At 36.8% G+C, this 24,812-nt stretch overlaps 1 protein-coding gene across 2 annotated transcripts in view; it reads right to left on the bottom strand.

The window, feature by feature from the left end:
- The window catches only part of trpm3 (transient receptor potential cation channel, subfamily M, member 3), a 194,219-nt gene that overhangs the window by 40,068 nt on the left and 129,339 nt on the right, over positions 1–24,812 (bottom strand). For both annotated transcript variants that reach the window (XM_056457789.1, XM_056457790.1), the window contains exon 9: positions 4,367–4,439. In XM_056457789.1, the coding sequence (XP_056313764.1) occupies positions 4,367–4,439 (73 nt within the window). The remainder of the gene's footprint in view (positions 1–4,366; positions 4,440–24,812) is intronic.

Genomic DNA, 24,812 nt, shown 5'->3' with positions numbered 1-24,812 from the left:
CTAAATGTATGCACAACTGACTGATTATTCAGTTTATTTTATTCAGATGTATTTGTTGGTGATTGGATGTGTGTTGGATTTACATAAACAAAGGAAAATTAAGACCCATTTAAATGATTTTTGACCTACAAGACAAGATTTCTGCCAATTTAAGACTTTTTAAGGTCTAAAATTTTGTTTTTGAGATTTAAGACATTTTAAGATGATGATGATTTGAGCTGATACCCTGATTTTAGTGTGTGTGTTCTGTAAATCACTGTTAAAAAAAAAAAAGATACTGCATAAAAAAATGCAGTATTACATCCTTATGATGTTTGCAAATCGCTTTTCATTTTTGACCCAAATAGAAAAGAATTTAATATTGGACAAGATAAACATATATGGGTCATTGTTAGTGCACTTCAAGTACACAGATACTATCACTTGCAAGACTTGCATTAATGGCATTAAATGTCTGCGGGACAACATTCTAACAGTTTTTTGACTATTTACCAATATATACATCCCTTATATGTTCATTAAGGGAATGGGGGGGAGCTGGGAACGGCATGAGTAAATCATTTCTTATATGCACTGCATAGTGCTATGAATTATGCAAAAGCCATATTGCTGGCTTTCAGAGCAACACATGGAGCTCTTGGAGGAAAGGCTTCACTGGAATCCCATCTTTTGATATGGACTTAAAAGTGGGTCTTAAAAAGCATAACCAGTAGTAGAGCTTGCACTTTACACACTCCTCCAAGCGTCAAATGTCCTGTTAAACTAACAAATGTGGCCACAAAAGCGTTGGTGGGTGGTAAAATAGATGTTAAGGTATGATCAGAAAAAATTCAGATCTCTGTTCTGGGATGGGATTGAATTATGGGTGATTTATGACCCTTGACTCTTTTTGTGTTTTGAATGACAAAATACAGAGTGAGAAAATTACTTGCAAGTGTACATAAAGCTTTTTGAGAGAACATCCATCTTTCCTTTTAAAACAACCAATCACTATTTAAAGTTGACCTGAAAAGGAAGTTAAGAATGTTTTTTTTCTGCTATCGTGATGTACATATGTACATGTACATACTGTATACATGTATGTGCATATCGTGATGTACAACAAATTGTGAAGTTGGATGACTATATTACCCCCTATACTAAAAAATCTTTCAGATGGGGAGCTAGTGGCTGGGAAAAGAAACCAAAAAGCCACTCTGGTGACATCCTTACATCCTTATTTATTTACAATCTCTTCAAAGCTGCTATACGGCACTCATTTTCTCATGTGCTGTTATTCTGACCTGAAGTGACAAGCGTGAGTGCGTGGATTGCTTGACCATTTACAATGAGGTTTGCACTCGAGCTCCCCTGGCGTCTCTCGTAACTAGGTGACCATCAACCATTTTCTCAGAGGATGACAAAAGGACAAATCATTGCTGCAGCTCTGATGCAAGTTTATGTAGAAAAGTAAAGGGCGTATTTGTCTGAGGTAATAAGTCTGCCATTGTTATTGAAATGTGTATATTCCATACAAAGTGTGATTGGTTAGTTCTGCTTACATGAATTGTAGTGCTCTCGCAGCATTCTGGAAATACTCAAATATTTTCAACTAGGTGCGGCTGGAAAATGCGCATTGTTCATGTGCGCGTTATTCAAACTTAACAAACTTACACCCTAAGCATAGGGGCTATATGCACACAGACTTTAAATTTTCTTTCCATTACAACAGACTTTCCATTACAAAACTGTCACGTTTAAGATCTGATTTCTTTAAAAATCAGCAACACATTCCAAGTACAACATAAACAAATAATGCAGTATTACATCAGTTTTCACTTTTCATTTTTGACCCAAACAGTAACACAGTGTAATATTGGACAAGATAAACACATGTGATATGGGTCATTGTTGGCTCTCTTCAAGTACACAGTTACTGTCACTTGCAAAATTGACTTTAATGGCATTAAATGGCTGCGGAACAGCATTTTATATGTGTTTTTGACTATTTACCAACTGATAAACATCCCTTATATATATTCCTAAAAGGGCACCTATGGTGAAAAATCTACTTTTCAAGCTGTTTGGACAGACATGTGTGTAGGTATAGTGTATAGAACATCATATTGGGGTGATATAAACACACCCAGTCTTTTAACAACATTAAAATGGTGGACCAATGGGAGCGGTTTTGAGATTGACCGCAACTTGATATAGGAGTGCGGTCCCCCTGCCCACCAATATTGATTGACTGGCATGCATTACCACATTTACAGTTTGTTGTTTCACGTCCGCCATATTCAGCGTGAGTCAAAGCAATGTCACCAAAGGAACATCCTTGCTCTATTTTTGGCTGTAAGACTTAACACAAGAGCCTTCATCATCTTCCTGCGAATGAGCAACAGAGATTTTACATTTAGCAGCCATTTGCGCTGAACACTCAGTGAACGCAACGTATCGAGATTTGGGCCTTTAAAAACAGCTGATCCACCGAGTCTTTCAGCACTCTCTCCGAACACACTCGATTGATCTCGGTTGGCGGATCAACATTCACCACATGATCGCTATTATTATTGTTTGTAACTTTAGGTGGGTTTGCAAACCTGTGTACTTTTCATTGCGTCTTCCTTAAACTTCAGCCGTTTGCATTTCCCGCGGTCACAGAAGCTCCCTGTGATCTCAACTAGGTGCGGCTGTAAAGTGTGAGTGCGTTGCCTCGCGTGCGCATCCCTCCATTGGAAATAACGAACTTGCCTTAGTTATAGCCTCAGTCAAAGTTAATCCAGTGTGCGTGGTTATTAGTCTTAGTGTACAAGCTCTGAACTGTAAACTAGCAAACAGTTCTCCAGGCATAACTTTGTTTTGTTGCCGCAGTTTTGTTCCGTGCAGAAACACGGTGTTGAGAAGCCTTTATGATTAATTAACTGTGACGAATTAAAGCGCAGTTAATAGAGAAACCGGTTAATCGTTGCATCCCTATACGGATGACGTATGCATCATTACATAGCGGCTGTAAAACTATACAAAGACACAAAGGATTTTGTAACTACCACTCTGAAACATTCTGGCACATTAGGAATATTGATTTCTCAACAGTAGTCTTTGCTTGGTCTGTGTCTGAGTCATGCATGTACAGCTGAATGCTGGTCCTCTCACTGTTGCTTCTCTCTGTCCGCCTGTCAGTTGCCATACACAAAGTGAGGGAGTTCTTGGCTCCGCCCCCTTGTTTAGTTGGGCGGGAAGTTGAAACTAATTTTCATGTGAAGCAACACACTCCTAAAACAACGACCTGTGTACACACCCCCAAAATGACACTTTTAACACATTATAATAAAAAAAAATTGTGTTTTGAACTGAACCTAAACTGGCACACTCAGAATAACCATAATATTAATATTAAATCTTTAAAAAGGGGTAAAATAGGTGCTCTTTAAGGGAATAGGAGAGAGCTGGGAACTGCATGAGTAAATCATTCCATATACAGCATGTACTGCACAGTTCTATGAATTATGATTATGATTATGATCTTCACTGCCTGTTAGATATATGATATGTAGTGGGTCTCAGATCAGACAAGAAGCACTACATTAAATTCCATTTACCTTCGCCGTGTATTTTTAAAATATGACAGTTTATTTTATGCCGGTATTTTCAATGGAATTTCTGTGCTAGCCTGTTGCTACTGACAGCGCTGGTATTTACATTGGTCTTTCATTTCGTTTTATGCTTGAACAACTAAATGAATGCTTACGTCTATTTAACTGAATGTATTGTAATTACATTACAACATCTATGCTGTAAAAAACAACCTTGTGTAACTGAAAATAGTCACATTACGCTTTCACTTAAAGTTTATCATTGGCTTTAAAACTCTAGCTGTGCATAGAGCCCATTGGCACTGCTTCCAAGGCGTGCGCTCAGCAGCCACATTTAATAAAACTATAGCACTTCATACCGAAACTACATACCGAATCTTTTTTTAAACGATATTGACAATGGTGTTCGGTCAATAAATATCGATACTGATTTTATCGCCCAGGCCTATACTCAAACAAGAGTTTAAACTGACTGGTACATTATGTTTGTTGTTGCTGGACTAACAAAGGCATGAAGACTAAAGGCACCACCCTCTTTTTGAAAGAGGGCAGAAAGCAAGTAGCTCATTTGCATTTAAAGAGATGCAGGAAAATAGCATGCTTTTGCTTTGACCCCAAAAAAGGATATAATAAATGATCCCAGATCATTGATCCGTGACCTTTGAGCTGTACTTGAAAGGCACATTTTGCAAACACATGAAAATGGATGCAGCAGAAAATTGATGCAGTCTCCTGTAAACCAATGAGTTTTGGAAGCTCCATTTGAGTATCCATAAATGTACAAATATTACCTTTCAGAAGTGCTGTGAGAATGGCTAGATCAATGTCCTGATGTCCCTCTGATCCCATCCGAAATACTGTTATCTGAGGAAGGGAGAAACCGGATTATTGATGGCATCATGTGGACGTCACAACTGTTTGTGTATGATAGCATGATGAAGGCAAATCCAGTCACATTCATATCTGGTTTATATCAATAACACAAAGAAATGGTTATTGCTAGAGGGATTTTACACAAAACCGCAATTGCAGTTTTGTAATCACTGCAAACGCACATATGAAGGGCACCTTGCAGATCCATATGCAGGCTGTGTGTTCAGAATTCCAGAACATATACAGTAACAAACAGGCCATTAATCTAACGCTGTCATTTCCACAATCCAGCTTTCTTTCAGAAGCCATTTTCCATCTGTGTCTGGTGTGGACTAATGAACTTATCTGTGGAAGTGGGAGGATTGGTTCAGCCTAACGTCAATGGTGTTTTCATTTTCACCCCCTCAAGCAACCATGAAATGATGGGACATTCAGTGTGTGTGTGTGTGTGTGCGCTTCAGAGGTGGTGGCAGTGGAATAAGAATTGGAGCACTTCGGCGAGCTTAAATAACGGACATATAATCTTTCAAAATGTCTAATGGTTCAGAGCGATGCATAAAGTAATGGTTTCGATGCTTACATCTTGGGTGGTGAGATTGTGTATGCACTATGAAATCTTTTTGCTGCTGAAATTGGAGAGTAAATGGAATGTAATCGTATCGAACAAGCACTTCATCTCCTCTACAAAGAGTATGGCGATGGTCAATTACCGAAGCGACAGTAATGGATGACCCTGTGAACGTGGAGGTGACCAGACTGTATGTGCGTGTCTGAGGCATGAAAGATATTGACCTTTTATACTGTAGTGTGCCCCCTGTTCCTATTATATGTTAATTTACCCTTTACCGTTTGACTTAGGTGATTACAAATATTGTTATTTTATTGTACTGTTTTTACTGTTAAGTGAAACTTAATTATACAAATGTAGTTGAATTGGATAAAGCAATTAGGGTACGACTCAAGGTTATACTGTATTTCAGAACTTTGAAAATGGACAGTGACTGCTAAGTATAGCACATAAATGAGTTCTCGCATAATGATGTGACTTGGATTTTTGAGAAATGCATGTGGAATTGCAACGAGCGTTCTAACCTTTCATGTAAGCAAACACATCTTGCCCCGTATTGTGTCGGATGTATGATAGGGTCTATAGTCTTTAAAACATTATGAGTGAAAACCCCTACAGACATCCTGACTGACTGGTGTTTTTTTAATTTCTCTCTCATTTTGACTCCCGTCCATTAGTATTATTTTACAGCTCTGGGTTCACCTTTGAGCATCTCCAACCAATAGCAGAACAGCAGCTACTGTGGAGGTGGGAATAGAGATAGTAAGTTTCTATCTGATTGGTCAAATTTAGATAAACACCCAACGCATAAAAGGACTGCAATTCATCACACGTCTGCATTACATACATTACATACTATTATTGAGATTATTATTTATATAATAATATATAATTGTGCAGCCCAAGTTTTGAATTAATTGTACATGAATGTGCCAAAATCTTGACATTTACATCAGAATTTACATTTTCAAATAAACTATCCTTTTAAATTCAACAACACATCACTCAAACTCAGAAGGAGAGTAATGCAGACAATGTTAGTTCTTTTCAAATTTCATATTCATATTGAGTAGCACACGGCTGACCAGCGAGACACGTCTGTCATTTATGAGCCTGTAGCAGCTGAATAGAATAGGTCAATAATGGATATTTAAATAATCTCCATGAGCCTCAGAGGACGTTTTAACAACTTGAGCAGCCATTCAAACGTGAATCTTTTAACACAGGTTATTCTGTACTATAATAGTACTATACTATAATTATAATAGCAGGTAATATCTGCAGACATCACACAGATCATTTAAATAGGTTGCAATGTGCCTTCCCATGCATCAAAGCAACTCTACTAACCGAGTGCCAAAATGACTGACTTTTGCCTCATCGCATTTATTCTAGCACTTTGAAAAGCAACCTTTCTAAAACACACACATACAAGCACAACTGCTCCATTGCATTGGTCATCTTTATTGCACACTGTACCTAAACAAACAAAATCTCACATGTCAAGTTCTGATCAGTTCTGTGTAGGGATTAAGGATGGGTATCGTTAAAGTTTTAATGGTTTTACTTTTATCGATATCACCTATCGGTTCAGTACTTTTTGTAGTGTTTTTTTTTTTATTTTGTATAAAAAAAAACAAATTGGACAGAATTAACAACACTTTGTTTTACTATTACATTTTTTATGTAAATTAAAACAAAACCAATAATTGTAAAACAAATAAATAAATTCCTGTAAAAGAATGTACAATGGTTTGAAGGAAAATGACTTTTTAAATATTCTTAAGGAGAAAAATCAACATGTTTGCCTTTTCTGGCAGAAGTCGAGACATTTCTTGGTTTATTGTGCTCCCGGCAGTTGAAAATATCCTCTTTGAGTTGCAAAATGCAGTTAAATGAGATAATGTTTATAATTTTTCATTAAAGCATTCGCATGAATGATTTAACAGTGTTTTGGGAGATAACTGTGTTTTTAATGCAGTTTTGGAGCATCTTACGATGTAAAAATAAGCTTTCTTAATGAGCATAGTTTATTATTAGACCATTTAGAGGCTATACTTGTAAATACAGCTGATGTAAAAGCATTTTTAATGTTAACATTTATTTAGGCTACTGCAGAAAATAATACTGTTTTCATTGTAACTGAATGTGTGTGTTTATTTAACTATTAATACTATACTAATTTAGGTGATTAACTGCTGGCATCACGATGTGGATGATGTAATGTTACCGATAGTAGCTAGGCAGTCAAAAACTTTTCATTTGTCTTTCTGCAGTTAATGCACTTTTGAAAGATACTTTCACTTAGCCAGATCGCTTGCGTTTCCGCTTATACAAGAACACAACTTGTTGCGTTTGTTGCAACGGACATTGTCGCTGTCCACTCGGGAAATACAACCTGTTTGGTTCACTCCACAAGCTTACGAGCTGTGTGAGCGTAAGTCTGTGTCGCGAGCTATGTGTGTAGTGCGAGCCTCCGCTGAGTGTGCGCGCACAGCCAAGAACTGTGAAGGTTTTTATACTTGACGCGCTCGCTGGAAACACGAGCATTTCTCATGTGAGAGCCAACTGCAGATGAATATCAAATATGGCAAATTAGAAAAGGTTGGTCAGTTAAATTATGCAACTGTAAGTAATGTTTATTCAGCAATAATTCTCCAGTAACGACAGCAGAACCGTTAACGTCAGAGCTTATCGATACTTTTATATCCCTAGTAGGGATGTAACGATTCACCCGACTCAGACTCAACGATTTAGTCATGATTGTTTAACAAAATTATTTGAAACAAATTTAAGGTGAAGAGTCCTTTTATTTTTTTCTTAAATGCTGCATTTTTTTTTTTTTTTGCTAAATAATATATTTTCAGCCAGAACTAAATTGCTATTTTAAAAACAAATTCCCCCCAAAAAGAATAAAACAAAATAAAGAAGACTCATTAATATAAATAAACTAAAACTGTGACTGTGCTGAGATTTGACATTTTTAAAAAGAAATATCAGCATTTTTATGTTTTCTGGCATAAGCTGAGGTTTACAATGTCCCCCTGCTGATGAAAAACTCTCACTAGGGACTGAGATGGCTGGTGTGGAGAGGTAAGCCTTTCCTAAACCAGAGAGCAGTGTGTACAGAGGAGGTCAATAGGCCCTCTGATCCAGGGACTGGCCACTGCCATAAAATACTGATTATAAAATGACTAATTATATAGTAGAATACAGACAAGAGTTGAACATTATGAAGGTGAATAATATTACTTGTATAATTAGTTAGTATTATTAGTATAAGTATCAGTGACACTTAAGAAGTGTAATAATCTTGATCATCTTAATAATCTTGAAAATTTTTAAATATTCAAGAATAATAAGCAAATTATTAAAATATGCATTAAACAATTTAAAAAGGTCGAGGGTAAAATTAGTCTAATGGCTGCTTCTGTAACTTTCTTATTCAGTCTGAAAAACATCTCGACACTTTCGCTATGAACCGTGTGATCTCCATTGCACTCGTCGGAGCAAGCAGAGCTGCAAATCATCCGGTCCACGTGGTTTGTCTCATTAATAGTTTTTTTTTTTTTGCGTATAGACATCTGTGACAGTAGTTTTTCACTGTGCTGACGGTTTATGTGCATCATATTCGTTGTTCTGTTAGTGTAAGCGTCTTTTTGAAGTATTTGCACAGTTTGTGTTTGCCTGGCGCACTTCACCACTGTCATTTTACTCTGCCGCTCCACCTCTTGCTTGGCGCTGATGTGCAGGTAAAGCAAGTTTGTGCCTGTAAACACAGCGTCCCCTCTGTAAAAAAAAATGTAGCGCGATTTATTCAACATTTCTACCAATTTAAATAGTCACATGTTTTAATCGATTTTCAACCGACTCACAGTGAATCGTTACATCTCTAGTTCTGTGAAGTGCTTTGGAATGTGCATTTTGTTTGAGGTTTGACATAATATCAACTCAAACAAGAAGACAGGGCGGGACATACAGAAGCTCCTCCCCTTTAAAAAAAAGAACCAATAGCATTTTGTTTTTATCCGCTCTGCCAGTGAGAGTTGTTGAGCTGAATCACATCAAATGAAAAGCAAATGAGAAGCACCTTGAAGGGGGCGGGACATGTCAGATAGTGTTTGATTGGTCAGAAGATTTGATGAGAAACTTATGTATGAGGTGATGCCAAAAAATTATCCATTGAGGTGAAAGTGAAAAACTGCAAGCTTTGGAAGTTTATATCTTCTAAATGCGAATTGTATCACTGTTTTGGAGCACACTAGCTTATAGATATCCTTAAGACTAGCATACAGATAATAACATCTAAAAAACTTTATTTTAATTTCACGGGGACTTTAACTTCACCCCTGCATTGATCACAATCTCTCCCATAGTCCTTTAACAGACCAACTGCACTTAGACTAACTAAATAGCTGTCTACCTGAGAAGCAAAAGCCTCAAGGCAGTAAAGATCCACTCATTCGTAACACTGTGAGTGCATCAACAAATACAGGGTAATCATTAAGTCTGCTTGTTGAAGTCTCATCATCATCATTAATAATGAGAGCCTCGGGAAGAGGTGATACTGCTCACAACCTGGTGCTAGAACAACAACCTTTCTATTAGTGCTGGTAAATAAAAGAGGAAAGAAGTGATGATTGTTTATTTTAGATGGTCTCCAGCAGTTTATTACTGGCAGCACAACAACAATGTGGCGGTGGAGATAACAGGCAGCCTTAGGTTAATGGGTGTTTAAATTGTCATTGGCCCTGAACGCCTCCTCTTTGTTCAAAACTACACAACAGCACCTCGACATCGTAACGGGGCATTCACAATGACATTGATTAAATTGCTGGAGGTCACCACGTCTCTTTACCGACTGCTACTTGCTAATGGCGTTCCTTCTCAGTGGAAACTGTAAAATGTGGCGTCTTTACTCCCATTGGTGGTCTCCTCGCTTGTATAATGTTTGCAGATGATCATGTCAGATTTCTGGAAATTCAGTTTTAATTTGATATTTTTAAGTGCCTACATAGTTTTTTATTTAGTTGTTAGTTTTAGTTACTTCACTACAGACAAAGACTATAGAATACACAAGACGTGTCACTCGTATAGTTTGAATGGGAAAAAAAATTAATGGTCATTATGGCAAATGAAGCCCTGCCTACTAGTAATTAGGAGCCAATCAGTGATCAACATAGACTGAGGATTCTCCGGGGGACGGGCTCAGACCAGACATGAGTTTCTGCAGATTTTGTGTGATTCGAATGTTTAAAAATGAAACTAAAGAGACCTTTGGTGTTTAATTTTATTGGTGATTCCTAATATGAAATTTAATCGTAAGCTTGGCAAACAATTTTGGAGAATTTGAGTTTCTCATTTAAACCGAATGCCCCGCTATACTGCCTGAGAGGTCTTTTAAAGATAGCCACCAAGTGAATTGACTTGCCTTTAAGGAACTTTGCTAAATATCAGTTTATCTAAATGAAATTGAGAGTTTTAAAATATATTTTAATTAATAAAATTGGCCCTGGTTTGATAACCCTGGTTTGATATACTTCAGCAACTAGGTGAAATCAGTCAACTCTCACTATGATTTTCAGTAACTAGCATCAGTTTCTCATTGTAATTTAACTTATTCATTTAAAAAAGGTGCCCAAAAATTCCTTTCAAAAATAACTGATTGACCTTATTCTTTGCATATGAGCAGGCACAGCCATTTGAATCTTTTTGGCTCGAGACCTCCAGTCTTATTCACTTCCATTCATTTTTAGAAGTTAAAAACAGCTTGTTACGCTGCTTGATGTTGCAAACTAGGGTTGTCATGATACCATTAATTCATCTTATGGTTCTGTACTAGTTAAAGCATCACGATACCAAGTAGTATTGCGATACTGTAATTAGAAAACTGTCAAAAATACAATGTTTTACATGTTATAATAGGTCTTGAATTTAATTCATAATTCCCTTATTATTGAAAAAGTATTATTTGCACCCCACTTCAACTAAAATGTATTCATTATTTTTGTTTATTTTTAACTGACCATCAAAAAACACATTAAAGTAAAGAAAGTTATTCCAAATGAAATTTGTAACAAAAAGCATTTTTCCAACAAAATTAGACTATATGAAGTGGTCAAAAATTGTTTCCATGTTTCCTGCTGTTATTTTGGGTTTTTCGTGTATTTTATTTTTCAGCCTTATCAGGTAACAATCCAAAGTATTTCTTTTAAAGAGATTGTCGCAGTTGTTGTAGCTACTAAATCATATTGACAGGAACAGAAATGAACTGATTTAGATGTGAGTTTGAAACGTTAGAAAACATCAGAAAACTTGCAACCTTAAAGACTATTAAACAAAATGGACTATTAAAACAAAATGGTCTATTGCTGCACAAATGTGTGAGTATTTTAGTGACTTTTCCACATCCAACAATATCTATTGTAGATAAACCATTAATGATGATACTAACGTTTATAAACTACAGTGGCACTGCCAGTACTTTGGAGCCATAGTGTCATGATACTACCATAGTACCAGTAAACCGTGCAACCCTATAGCAAACTCTACTTTGTCTGCATAGTTATGCAAACATTAGTTTGTAGAGCAAGTAGTTTGACCAAGTTTGACCGATTTCTGCTGTTTATTATTCCTAGTTATTTCTCCCAAAGGCAACTGAATCAGAAGTTATAAAACAAAAACAAGCACACTTCTGCACTGACGAATAAGGTCAATAAATCGTCATAGATACATTTTTTTTTTTTTTTTAAGATTTATTTTTTGGCTATTTTGCCTTTATTAGATAGAACAGGAAGCGAAGTTGGAGAGAGAGAGAGAGAGAGGGGGGTAGGGTAGGGAAATGTCCTCGAGCCGGGATTCGAACTCGTGACGCCCTGACGTGCTACTGCACCATATGTCGACGCGCTAACCACTAGGCTATTGCGCCGACGTCATAGATACATTTTTAACTATATTGTTGGATAATTGCCATAAAATTGACCCTATCAAATGATCAAAACACATCTAATTCCTTATACTTGCATTGAAGGAGTCAGAAAATAAAATTGAGAAATACAGGTTAATCTGACTTTTTGAAAGAGCAGGGTTAACTGAAAACAATTAATTACAATTTATGTCACTGTAGGCTGTTTTATCACTGCAAACACACATTTTTAGAAACAAAAAAAGAATATTCTAGGGTATATGTAGAAGTGTGCAGAAGAACCTTTAATTTTTCAGTAACCTGGGTCAAGCGCTTCTGGTGAACTGTATGCAGTTACAACATTGGCACGTTTAAGGTCTATTTTCTATAATGCTCTCCACTGCCTGATTGATATACGATATAAAGTGGGTCTGTGTGGGTTTGTACAAGAAGCACTGCATTAAATGACATTTTCCCATGCCATGTCTTTAAAATATGAAACCCCAGTATTTTCAATTGTGTTTCTGTGATCGCCTGTTGATCCTGACAGTGCATGTGTGTAAATGGCCTTTCATCTCGTTTTATGCTTGAACAACTAAATGAATGCTTAAGTCTATTTACTGACTGTATTTTAATTACATTACAACATCGATGCTCTAAGAAACGTACAAAATTTAAATAAGTCACATTAACCGTTCACCGGAAGTTTATCTGTATGGGAAGAAACATTAACTGTGCATATACCCTATTGTAATACCAATATCCATATTGTATTAAATACTATTTAAGCTGTAACATAACGCTTCAACCTGTCCCTTATTGCTCAGAAGTCTACAGTATATTGCTTTTTGATCTGAGATTTTAAAAGTGAAATATGAAGGTCTTATTTTAGTTTAATAACTTACATAAATTATTCAGTAATTTAATACACACACTGTAGTAGGCTATATTATATCCATGAATATTCCTGAAACCCTCCATCCTCATTGCTCACTGGCCTCCACAGGACAAGTGTGTAAACGAGAGCATACTGACCTGTGCATACAGTAAGTGTCTGTTATTGCAAATCAGCTCGTTCAGGGAAAAAGCCTGCAGTGAGTATAATAGTCTTGTCCATCACACAGGCTTGTCTTCCTGCTGTTAAAGGTTTGAGAGGTGTGAAATTATGCCCAGCAGTAGCAGCTGGTTAAAGGCTAAAGAGTCTCTCTCTCCCCTGTTATATACTAATTTTAAACCTTTATTTAAATTACATAAGCTGTTCTGATTTCACTAGGACAATTGAGCAAGTTATGTTTAGAAAAAAACGGACTGAAAAATATATCAGTCACAAAAACAGTCATGTCTATATAACAAACACAGAATGTCACGTAACTTTAATTTGGCAAAAGGATATAAACCGAAAGATGTACTCACCCTATCCAGCTTGTCTGTTTAAATGAACCATGATTTCGTTTACTAATAGACAATTATTCAAGTACACACGATGCTTTCAATGTTTTTGAGCATCTGTCTTCTCACTATCTGATGATGTAAACACACAAACTTCATTCCTTGAGCTGTTTTAAGTCACTACGAAATTTTTGCGGTTAATGCAAGAATACCATTTACTTTACACAGAAACCAAGAGCTAGTTACGACCCGTCAAAATAAGAGTTCAGTTTAAATTGAGGAAATTGTGACAATTACTGTTGTCCGATAGCATAGATATATTAAATGTCGCTTACGCTGTTTTTGTCCATACTGTAGATATATACACTAGATATCTCATGAGCATGCGTCAATAGCGCCGCCACATTTGTACAGTTTTTCAATTCAATTCAATTCAATTCACCTTTATTTGTATAGCGCTTATACAATGTAGATTGTGTCAAAGCAGCTTCACATAAAAGGTCACAGTAAATAGGAACTGTGTAGTTCAGTTTTCCTAGAACAAACGTCATAAACCACACTAAGACAATGTGCCAATCTGAATGAAGATGCTGGACTTTAGCGCTGTGTACGGGTTTAGTAACGAGCAAACAAAGAAAATAAAGCACAAAGGCAGAACATTTCACTGATAAGATTTATTTTATTTTTTAATATTTTTGTATGTTACGAACCTTTGTGCTAAACAAGTAAGGTTATTGATGATAATAAAGTCACTAACTGCGTTCACCATAAGGCAAAGTAGCACCAACTTGGACTAAAGTCTAGGCTTATGCTAGTTTTGTTGACTAAAATAAGCAAACAATGTAAATGAAATATGACAACACGCTGCGGTGCTAAAAACTTGTATTGTTGTTGGCTAAGTGAATGAGTCGTTCATAACGGAGATTCATTCACAAACGAATCGCTCCCTCTGTTAGAATGAGAAGTGAAAGTGTTTCAGGTGTGTGTCAGGACATGGATTAGATCAAATTAAACAGGGAGGGAGGATAATACATTTCCATGCACACAAACACACTCTCTTTGTTGGCAATGCCTGTGTGGTCACTTATCCATCAATATAGAAAAGTGAGGTAAAACTATAATTTTCGTAATTTAAAAAAATATTTGCATACTGACCACAGAGAAAACTCCCGATCATAGATATATGTATATATCTGTGGCTTTGACTGGCAAGTCCTCCGCTGCACCATGGTTCCGCATTCATTTCAAAGGAGCGCTACTCTGTACTAAAATGGCAGCTCTATTGATGCATTCCTTGCAATAGACAACAACAGGGTAGGCGACATCTAATGTAAATATCAATGGTTTTGTCTATTGGAAGGAATGTGTCAATAGAGCCAATTTAGAGTGTCAATTTAGTACAGAGTAGCGCTCCTTTGAAATTAACGTGGGACCAAGGTGCAGTGGAGGACTGGCCATAGATATATACATCTATGATCGGGAGCTTTCCCAGTGGTCAGTAGCTACTTCACGAGTTCACATTTGCAATCATTTCAGAATAAAGCATATTTGGCATGCTGTCCGGGGAAAGGGCTCTGAGCTCGGGGAGACACCCCAACTCGAGTTATTCCCCTTATCAGGAAACAGAGAGGAATTGGGATTCGAGCAAAGAGCTTAAGAGGTGAGGTGTTGGGGTGGTGGAGGGATGCTAAAGTCGTGAGATGCTGCAGGTAAGACAGCTTTGGTATATATAGGGGTTTGGTCAAGAACTGATTGGATAATAGAATAATTGTCAATGACGTATTTGATACTGAAACTTCTGCGCGTGCTCCTCCCGAAATTTGTTTACAAAATATCACGAAAATATATATTTTTTTAAATTACAAAATTTAAAATCCTTTTCTATATAGGTGGAAACCTGAAACACCCCACCTCTCCTGCTTTCACTTCTTATTCTCAAGGAGGGAGTACTGGTTTGTGAATGGATCTCCGTTATGAACGAACCATTATATCCCTGCGTCTCAATCATATCCACTTTTCTGATCTAAATGGTATATAACATTTGTGATATTCAATAATTTAGGGTGGACAGTATGCACATTGAGGCGCAGGCACTGTTGTTATCAGTTATTTCAAAAACTAGCCGTTACTTCACTTAGCCGACAATAATACAAGTTACTAGCACCGCAGTGTCTTGTCATATTTCATTTACATTGTTTGCTGATTTTATTCAACAAAACTAGCATAAGCCTAGAATTTAGTGCAAGTTGGTGCTACTTTGCCTTATGATCAATGCAGTATAAAAGACTGTATAATCATCAATAATGTGACTAGCACAAAAGTTCGTAACATACAAAAACTTAAAAAACTAGAACAAAATCGTACCTATGAAATGTTCTGTCTTTATCTTTTATTTTTTTCTGAATACTGCACCCATACGCAGCATAAAAGTCAGGCATCTTCAGATTGGCTTTAGACTTGACTACTGTGGTTGAATGACGTTTGTCCATGGGAGCACTGTACAAACGTGGCGGTGGTATTGATGCATGCTCAGGGCCTGTATGCGATAGTGTATACGTCTATGGTCCAAGCATGTAGGCCTGTCTGTCAAAATAATCATATAATATTAGAAATAATTAAAAAAAATGTAAAAGTCTAGTTTCAAGCGGCTCTAACTTGTGGCAGCCTTTTCTGGCAATCAGGTCACTCAAACTCTAAACTAAAATTCCCATAATCACCAGAGATTTCAGCAACTGGGACATCATGTTGTTTTATTAATAATTTAAAACATCTGCAAGGAATATACATTTTAATTGAAATCAAACTGATATATGATTCATCTTCGGCTAAGTTATCGAAGCAGTCAATCTGAATATACTGTAGGTCTATTGGTGAGATGGTGTGTACAGTAAGTAGCTGTGTATCCTCCGCTCATTGGAGAGCTGCATGAAGAAAGCTGTTCTAGCTGTACGCTGGATTGCTTCATGCATCAGTGACCGAGGCCCATGGGCAAACATTCATCTTCATTTATCAGAGGGGCAAATTTTCTTCCTCACCGTCCCTCCATTTTACCAGAGCAGATCCCATATCATCTCACATCCTACAGCAGCATCTACTCACTGTTCCTCACATCTGCCAGATTGTGTCTCCTGTCTGTCAGGTGTTCATCCTCTTGTTTATCCATTGTAAAAATAAAAAATAATAGAGCCGGAAGTGACGCCATCTTTCCATCCATCAACACCTGCTGGTCAATATATCATCCCCTTAAGTATTTTTATTCCTTACTGAACTGAGAAAAAAAATTGAACGTTGCTCAGCAAGATCCCCTTAACACCTCTCTATTGATCAAACAATGATAAAGCAAACCAATATAAAAAAAAAATCAACCAATGAAAAACTCATTATCCAGTGCTCTCTAGAATACTTGATTCTGATTGGTCAATCCTGTGATTAAGTAATCAAAATCTAATGGTTTAAAGGGAACCTTTTAAGCATAAAATCCTTTTCATAATGGGTTTAAACAGTAGTGTGGCAACAGTCTGTGACTATATCCAGCTTTTAATGGTAAAAATGTATTAATATAATTTTTTTTATAATCACATTTCATAGAAACAGTCTGCAGAAATGCTTTGATTGACATTCTTTCTCTGTACATGACATCAGTTGGGGAAATTCACGCAATCTCTCTCTCGTTAGCATAGGAGTTAGGGGCCGATCACACCCAACTCGCTTTTTGCGTTGAGTTTTTTTAAAATTGATTTTCTTACAGCAGAGTGTTTTGTGTGCTGCTTACGCACCCGCGCCTCACGTTTTGCTGCGCTTTGCATTTTTGCCATTGCGCACTGTGCACTCGCAGTTGAAAAATGTATGGTACGTCAGATGAGTCTTTTTCGTTCTCCAATTAAAAAGCAGAGGCGTGGTTTCCGTTGAGGTGACAGCAGTGTTTGTGTTGTCAAGACGACTATGAAGCCTTTTGAAGATAGAGTCTAGTGGTTTCTGTTTCGAGTTACCTGGTGCTGTATGACTTTACAAATCTTGAATCAACAGCAACACTCGCACACAATGTGCAGCTGATTCAGTCGTTGTCTAGCGACATAAAAAGCGCACCACACTTCTAATTTTCTTGTCAACAAAAAGGCATTGCGGTACGCCTCGCGTTTATGGAACATAAAAGCTCGTTCAGTGTGATCGGCCTCTTAGTCTTGTTTTTGAGACTGCCACTATGCTGACACACTGGCATCTGTAGCACTTTTTTGAAAAGAGGGCTGGGTGCTCAATCTCATTTGAATTTAAAGCAACAGTCACCAAAATGGAACCATTAGGATCAAAGCCTAAAATGGGGCCTTTTCAAAGAGTTAGAAAACATTATTTGTGGGGTATTTTGAGCTGAAACTTCACACACATAATAGGGACATCAGAGACTTATTCTACATCTTGTAAAAAGGGGCATAATAGGTACCCTTTAATACTATCAGTCATTGGTGAAAACAGTTAATCAGATTTTCATACCAGAACTTACTTTTTACATGCTTTAAAGAAAGGTTCTAACCAAGATGTACACAATTTTAAACACAGCCCTCTTCCCAGCAAACATTTTTGTTTGTTGGGCTGGCAGTGAAAATCTAATAGACATCTAAGAATAGGCCAAAACTAGACTTGTCATCAAATAAACAGAAATGAATGACTACACATATAAAGTCTGTCTAATCTGTCTATTTGACGACTAGTCTAGTTTTGGCCTATTCTTAGATGTCTATTTTTAACTCACAGCCCAAGTTAAGCCTTGTTTTAAGCCAAGCCATCTGCGTTTAGATGTCTATTAGATGTCTATTAAACATAAAAATTGTTTGCTGGGTTTTCTTAAATATATTAACTGACCATTAATTACAGCTTCAAAAGAATTTGGTAACCATCAGTCCTCAAAGTATGTAGTATGTTCTAAAAAAAAAAGACTCATTCATCAAAATTCATAGAAGTTGAAAACCACGAAGGGGTTATCTTTTAAAAGTTAATTAGATTAGTTCAAACAATCAAATGAATTCAACAACGAATCAAACAGCTAATTACACGAATGGCCAAAAAATATACACAGGAAAATATGCATTATACATTAAGCTATGTTATACAGTTAAGTTTAGGCTTTTGGTTAGGTTTATGCACTTCTACATGATTGATCTCCAACTCTTATTCCCCTCTAATTTGGGGAATAGTTTACAGTTATGGTTGGGTTTAGGATTAAGGAACAGGTATGGATTACATTTTCCTACAAAACTGACATTCCAGGATCAACATAGTTGTTAATGGCATTGTACTTTGCAAAATCACACCCACTGATGGCTTACATGTGTACTTAAATTGGCTTAATTAATTTCACAATCATTTACCATTTAAAACCCCTTTCATATTCATTTAATACTCCTAAATATTGAGGACATATTCTGCCATTGGTAAACTCTTCTATACACTTCAGTGAAAATGAAAACAATGATGTTTCCTATAAGAGGAGGTTAAAAAACATTAGTTTGAAGGAAAAAAACAAGCAGTGCAAACTCCTCGATGGTAAGTCAATGGAAACAGGAAGATGCTTTAGGAAAACAGAATGAGAGCGATAAATAGACAGAGAGGCTGTCAGTCTGATTAATTGAACCATCCCTCCCCTGGTTACAGGAACAAAGACCTCCACAGTAGGAAAGAGATTAAGAATGGAATTCAGTCCTGAATAAGGTATGAAAAGCCTACTGCAGAGAAGAGCAAAAGACTGACATAATGCTTCTTTTATGTGTCAAGTGCCAATTATTCTCACACAGAACAGAATCAGCGAATCCCTAACAGGAACATAATGTGATCTAATAAGGTTATAATTAATTGTAGTTTGCTGCTGCCCCGTTCTCATCTGGAGAGGTGTATGCGGGTCATGTTCTGAGAGTACGAGAGGTTATGGAGGCCTGTTCTGTCGAGTTCAGGTTAAACATCTGCTCCGGTGCTTCAAAGAAGCACAAGTTGAATTAAGACACATCCCTACAGATCTCATTATACCAGTCTTGATTCTCCGCAGAGCACACACTGAACATCAGCTCAAATGAGTGAAGTATTATTTTCTTATCCTTAGATTTTCTTTTTCTGAATATGTTAACATGTTAGCACACATTTTATTTATTATGGTAATCAGATGTAAAATGACCAGATTTCAGACTTTATTCTATTTAAACTCAGATAAAAACAATAATGAATTTGACTTATTTAATTAATATTCATTCGTTTATTTTCTTTTCGGCTAAGTCCTTTTATTAATCAGGGGTCACCACAGCGGAATGAACTGCCAACTTATCCAGCATATGTTTTACGCATTTATGTTTTACACACGTACACTACGGCAAATTTAGCTTTCCCAATTCACCTGTACCACATGTCTTTGTGGGGGAAACCAAAGCACCTGGAGCAAACCCACGCCAACACAAGGAGAACATGTAAACTCCACATAGAAATGCCACCTGACCCAGCTGGGAATCGAACCAGCGACCGTCTGCTGTGAGGCGATCGAGCTACCCACTGCGCCACCATGTCGCCCATTTAATTATTATTCGGAATAAAAATCTGCTTATCCTTTAGGAAAGATGTTTGGATGCAAAAGTGAATATTATAATATTTCTTCCAGAGAAAAAAAAACATTCAGGAGGTTATGAAGCTTGAGAACTCGAATACGTTTATTTTTTTTATCAGCGCATGTTCCTTGAGGCAATTTTTGCACATTTGCACTTGAATGTGATACATACACATGAATGCATATATGGTGGCATCAGCAACAGCCCTTAAGCTCTTGTCATGCTCAGCATGTGGAGTTATCAACTAGCAGCTTAAAGGCAAAAACTGCCCTGTTAAGCATTCTTACACAGTCTATCGATTGATTTTGATAAACCTCTGCACTACCAGAAACATTACAAATTCTCTCTGCAAAGCTCAGCAGCAAGCTCAAATTTCTTCAATATTTGTCTATTAGACTTCAGTCTATAAGCAAACTGAAACATCGTTCTGCAACTGCATTTTTTGATAGGTACACCTTAGTTTGCATTGTACAATCATGTACAAGACGTCAAGCAATAATGCAGTGGAATAGAGTTAAACTGTCTGGTTCTGGAATGTGCGGGAATGTGTACTGTATATCTTTAATGAATGTCTTATGTTGCATGGGTATATTTATAGGAATAGCCAAAAATACATTACATGTGTCAAAATGATCAAGTTTGGTAATTGTCATCATCAAAAATCATTAGGTAATTGTTGATCAGTAATATTCAATAATAATTTTATTATTTTTTACTTTAATTTTAAAGACGATTATTGCAATATTTAGATTTTATTTATAACCCTTAATTCATATATTGAATTCAAATAGTTCAACTTCTCAAACAAATACAGTCTCAACCAAATATTTTTCTATCCAAACAAGCTACACATCAATTAAAGGTTTATTTATTCAGCTCTCAGATGACGTATAAATCTCAATTTGAAAAAAAAAGAAAAAGGTCTCTTATAGTCCAGGGTCAAATATGTGACATAATAAAGGCTATTTTCGAAAAACCCTTTAAAATTTCCTTTAAAAAACAATACTTACTAACTATTGCATAGTTTACTGCATTTCGCATACTTAGGGGGAAAAAACATTTCATACAGTAATAAGCTGTATTATTATCACATGCAATTTTGTACAAATGTCTAAATATTTGCCAATAACATAGTGGGATTAAGCCTATATTCTTAATATGGAATTAATAATAATGTGCAGTTTGCTGAATGAATTCTCTGCATATCAGCAGTGCATATACCACACAAGCAACAATACTTAGAATTGATTTTTACATACTCATACATTTTGATGTTAATGTCTTCAAATTAACCTGTTAAGACATGATAATTACTCTGAAAAACCTTTGCCAAATATCCTCAAAGACTGCCAAAGGCACCTCTAACACTCATTCACTCCAGTTTTCCAATCACAGTTGTAAATTGTAAGCATTTGTTCCAATCATCAAGCATGGAAATTCTCCCATTGGCTCGTCCTTAGTGGAAAGTGCAGCAATGAGGGAGCAAAAGAGATCCAGCACTGAGCTGAACCATGTGCATGTATGATGATGAGAGATGAGTGCTGTGCTGTAAACTGAAGATCTTCCAGGCCCCAAAACACATCAGATGCACCACTGAGCATGTTTGTTTAAGTCAATAAACAGGTTTCTTTTTTAATGCAAAGCTAATCTTTTCAAAATTAAAAAAAAAGAAGAAGAAAATCTCCCAAATGCAAATTAGGCGCATTTCCATCAAGTTGTCAGAGTGACTGACTGTAGTATTGGTAGCTTAGTAACCAGCAGTAAACAAGGCAAGACTGATTTCACATGGCCACCATTTTTAAAAGCAAAATCGAGGCTGCGGTGGGAAGATACCCGGAAGTATCGTTGGGAGTTACATAGGAACATTGTGTACCTGGCTGTATATCTTATCAGCGAAGAGAAAGTGACACCGAGTGACTCGACGGTCCGTTCTGAATGAATGGTGAAAATAAAAAGGGATATCAGAGCTCATTTTCAGCTAAGTTAAGTGAAATGGCACTAGTTAGCTAACGTTTTCTAGCCCAAACACACGTTTGCGATGCCATTTATCAAACTCAAGTTAATGAACTGATTCTTTCACTGTATTAGACGTGTCACCATACTGAATTAAAAGAAAAAACGTCCATTTCCCGTTAACATTTAAGGCACTTATGATGGCTATCTTAAAACAGCGCTGATTTACGATTGTGTTCACGTGCTCAACAGAAATCACTGTGATTGGCTGAGAAGGTCATCAGTTCACCTTCCGCTGTTTACCGAGTACAAACTCAGACGAGCGAGCTGCTTGATGACTCGACTAATCTTCACGACTGTTTCACGCTCCAGTGTCCGTGTATCTGTGTTTGCACTGGTGAATACTATGGTAAATCAGCGCTGTTTATGAACGCGCTCAGTGGCGCTTAAATGTTAGCGGGAAATGGACGTTTTTAAAACTTCAGTACCGGGACAACACCATTACAGACAACACGAGGGAGTGCTACAAGGGGTCTGCAGCGTTTTATCGCTCACCGGTTTACATAGGTTGAAGCAGGAAAGCATCTACATGGTGTTTAACTGGTGCCATGAACTGAAGCCTAGGAGGACACTTGAGCACATTACTCTTAAAGTGATGTTGTTTGATGCTAAATTGCTTTTAATTGTTTAAATTAAACTTACTGAATGATATTAAAGTGATGTTTACACCATTTCTGCATTTTGAAATCTCGGCAACAGCTGGACGTTTGTAGTCCAAAGCATGTTACTACAATGTTTACAATGCTGGTCCTATACTTCCGGGTTTCTTCCCACTGCAGCCTCGCTTTGGTTCTTTAAAATGGCGGCCGCGTGAAATAAGCGTATGGAGACAGCTGATTAGTCACATAGGTGTAAAGTTCACTACGAGTTAATTTCGCAAATTAATTTCCATCTCCCATTTTTCACAACCTTTTTTACAGAATCACCTCAAGCGAGCGTAAAATTACTATTTGTGAATTAAGGATAATTTTTATTCAAAATTTAATAATTTCTTGTGCAATTCTTCAAAATGTGCATTACCCAATTAGTTGCAAGTGGCATTTTTAGATCTTACACTGGTTCAATGCTAAATCTACTGTTTGCTAAACTGTTCTGAGACAAAATACTTAAAAATCCTTCCCTTTCAGTAACAGTTTTGTCTCACAAAGGTTTTGTGATCTCACTTTTGAGTCATCAGGAAAGAATACTCCAGTGGGTGGCATGTAAACTAAAGCCAACATGCTGTACTATTACCTTATAACACAGGCTTAAGTAAATAGTCATATGGTGTGTGGGTACAAAGATTCATGTCCATGTTTGATAAGGTCATCTTAATAAAGATCAGTTATTTCACAGTGGACACGCATGCACAAACAACATTGAAAACAGATACACGATGAATTGAATCAAAATATATGCACAAAACCACAAGTACACACAAACATGCACAGACATTGAGTGAAGCCACTACAACGACTAAAAGAGGAACGAAAGTATTCATAATAAAAGAAAAAACACAAAAATCACTTTGAGAATGTATGATTTAATGACTGAAAATATTCAGAAACAGCAATGAAATTGAATTGAAATTACAATAACATACAAAGACAACTAGAAACTCTTTGCATGCAAATCATGGTTCTATTCATTTTGATAGATTCAGCAATTGGCCCTGTTATACGATTTTAAGTAAGATATGTATAAGATTTCTGTTCCAACTATAGATTTTCACCCATATCAAGGCATAATAGACATATTTGTCTCATATATTACATCATCTCTTTTCTCACAGTGACTGTCAAAGTTAGTAGTTCTACACCCTTCACCTTATGAGTCTATTCTGTTGTGATTAGTCAGATGGTGCAGTCTTTTGTGATTGGTCAAACATTTACAGTGCATGTAACACTCTTAGAAATAAAGGTACAGGTGCTGTCACTGGGTGCTGTCACCTTTTCAAAAGGTACTGCCTTTATTTCTGAGAGTGAAGAAGCCAAACACCTATTACCATATTTGATTTTCCATTTCAAATGCCTTCTTGGCACATGTAAACAGTAATAAGAACAATAATGATAAAATTGGTTTAACAGTCTCACTTCTGGGCTGAAAATACAAAGCAGATTTGCTTTCCAGAGCAGAAAACAGGCTTTCCCAGCTTGTCAACAACATGAGCCAAAATCTTCCAGGCCTCAACTACAGTGTTTGAGGGTAAAAGCAGATGTTGTTCGCAGGCAGCCGATGAAAATCAATAAAGGCTGGCATTATGTAAAGTTGTTACACAGGTTTGTGCATTGAGATTGAATTTCCAGCAAACTTTTTGGTTTTAGCTACAATGCGTTCTTTGTTTTAGGAGACAATTACTATCACCATTCTGTCATTTCTTGCACTTCAATTTATTGGAAAGCTACAAAAATACTATATATTTTTTAAAGTCTGAATGTAATATATATTAAAACCAGGTGAAAACTCAAAAACCCATCTAGCCTTTTTCTGAAAATGTACCTCTGTATACATTACTGGAGAGCACCAAACACATCCCAGAAGCTACTTTTTTTGTTTTTCGCAAATACACTAGAGGCTGCTGTGTACGCCTTTTGAGACCTCAAAATTCTATCACGAGTGCCATTCGCACCTGCTGTTATCACATAAATCCATTAGAGGTCGCTGTTGACTGACTGACTGAATGAATGACTCACTGGCCGATCAACTGACCCACCCTCCTCTTTCCCTAAACCCACCCTTTACCTTAAACCGAACTGACAGTTTTAAAAAGCTTTCCAGAAAAAGAAAAGTCCTCACCTGATTTTTTCCACATTCTCACAGTGTTATTTACCTGTTTATCAAATTTTTTGGTTTCAGTTTTTGTCTTACCCACTTTCTAGAACCGTTCTTCGCCGGAATCGAACCCTAATGTCCTGGTCAACTTCTCTCTG

This window comes from Danio aesculapii, chromosome 5, assembly GCF_903798145.1.
Source record: "Danio aesculapii chromosome 5, fDanAes4.1, whole genome shotgun sequence".
Taxonomy (NCBI): Eukaryota; Metazoa; Chordata; class Actinopteri; order Cypriniformes; family Danionidae; genus Danio; species Danio aesculapii.
The sequence above is the reverse complement of the archived record's forward strand: the minus strand, read 5'-3'. Positions and strand labels throughout refer to the sequence as shown.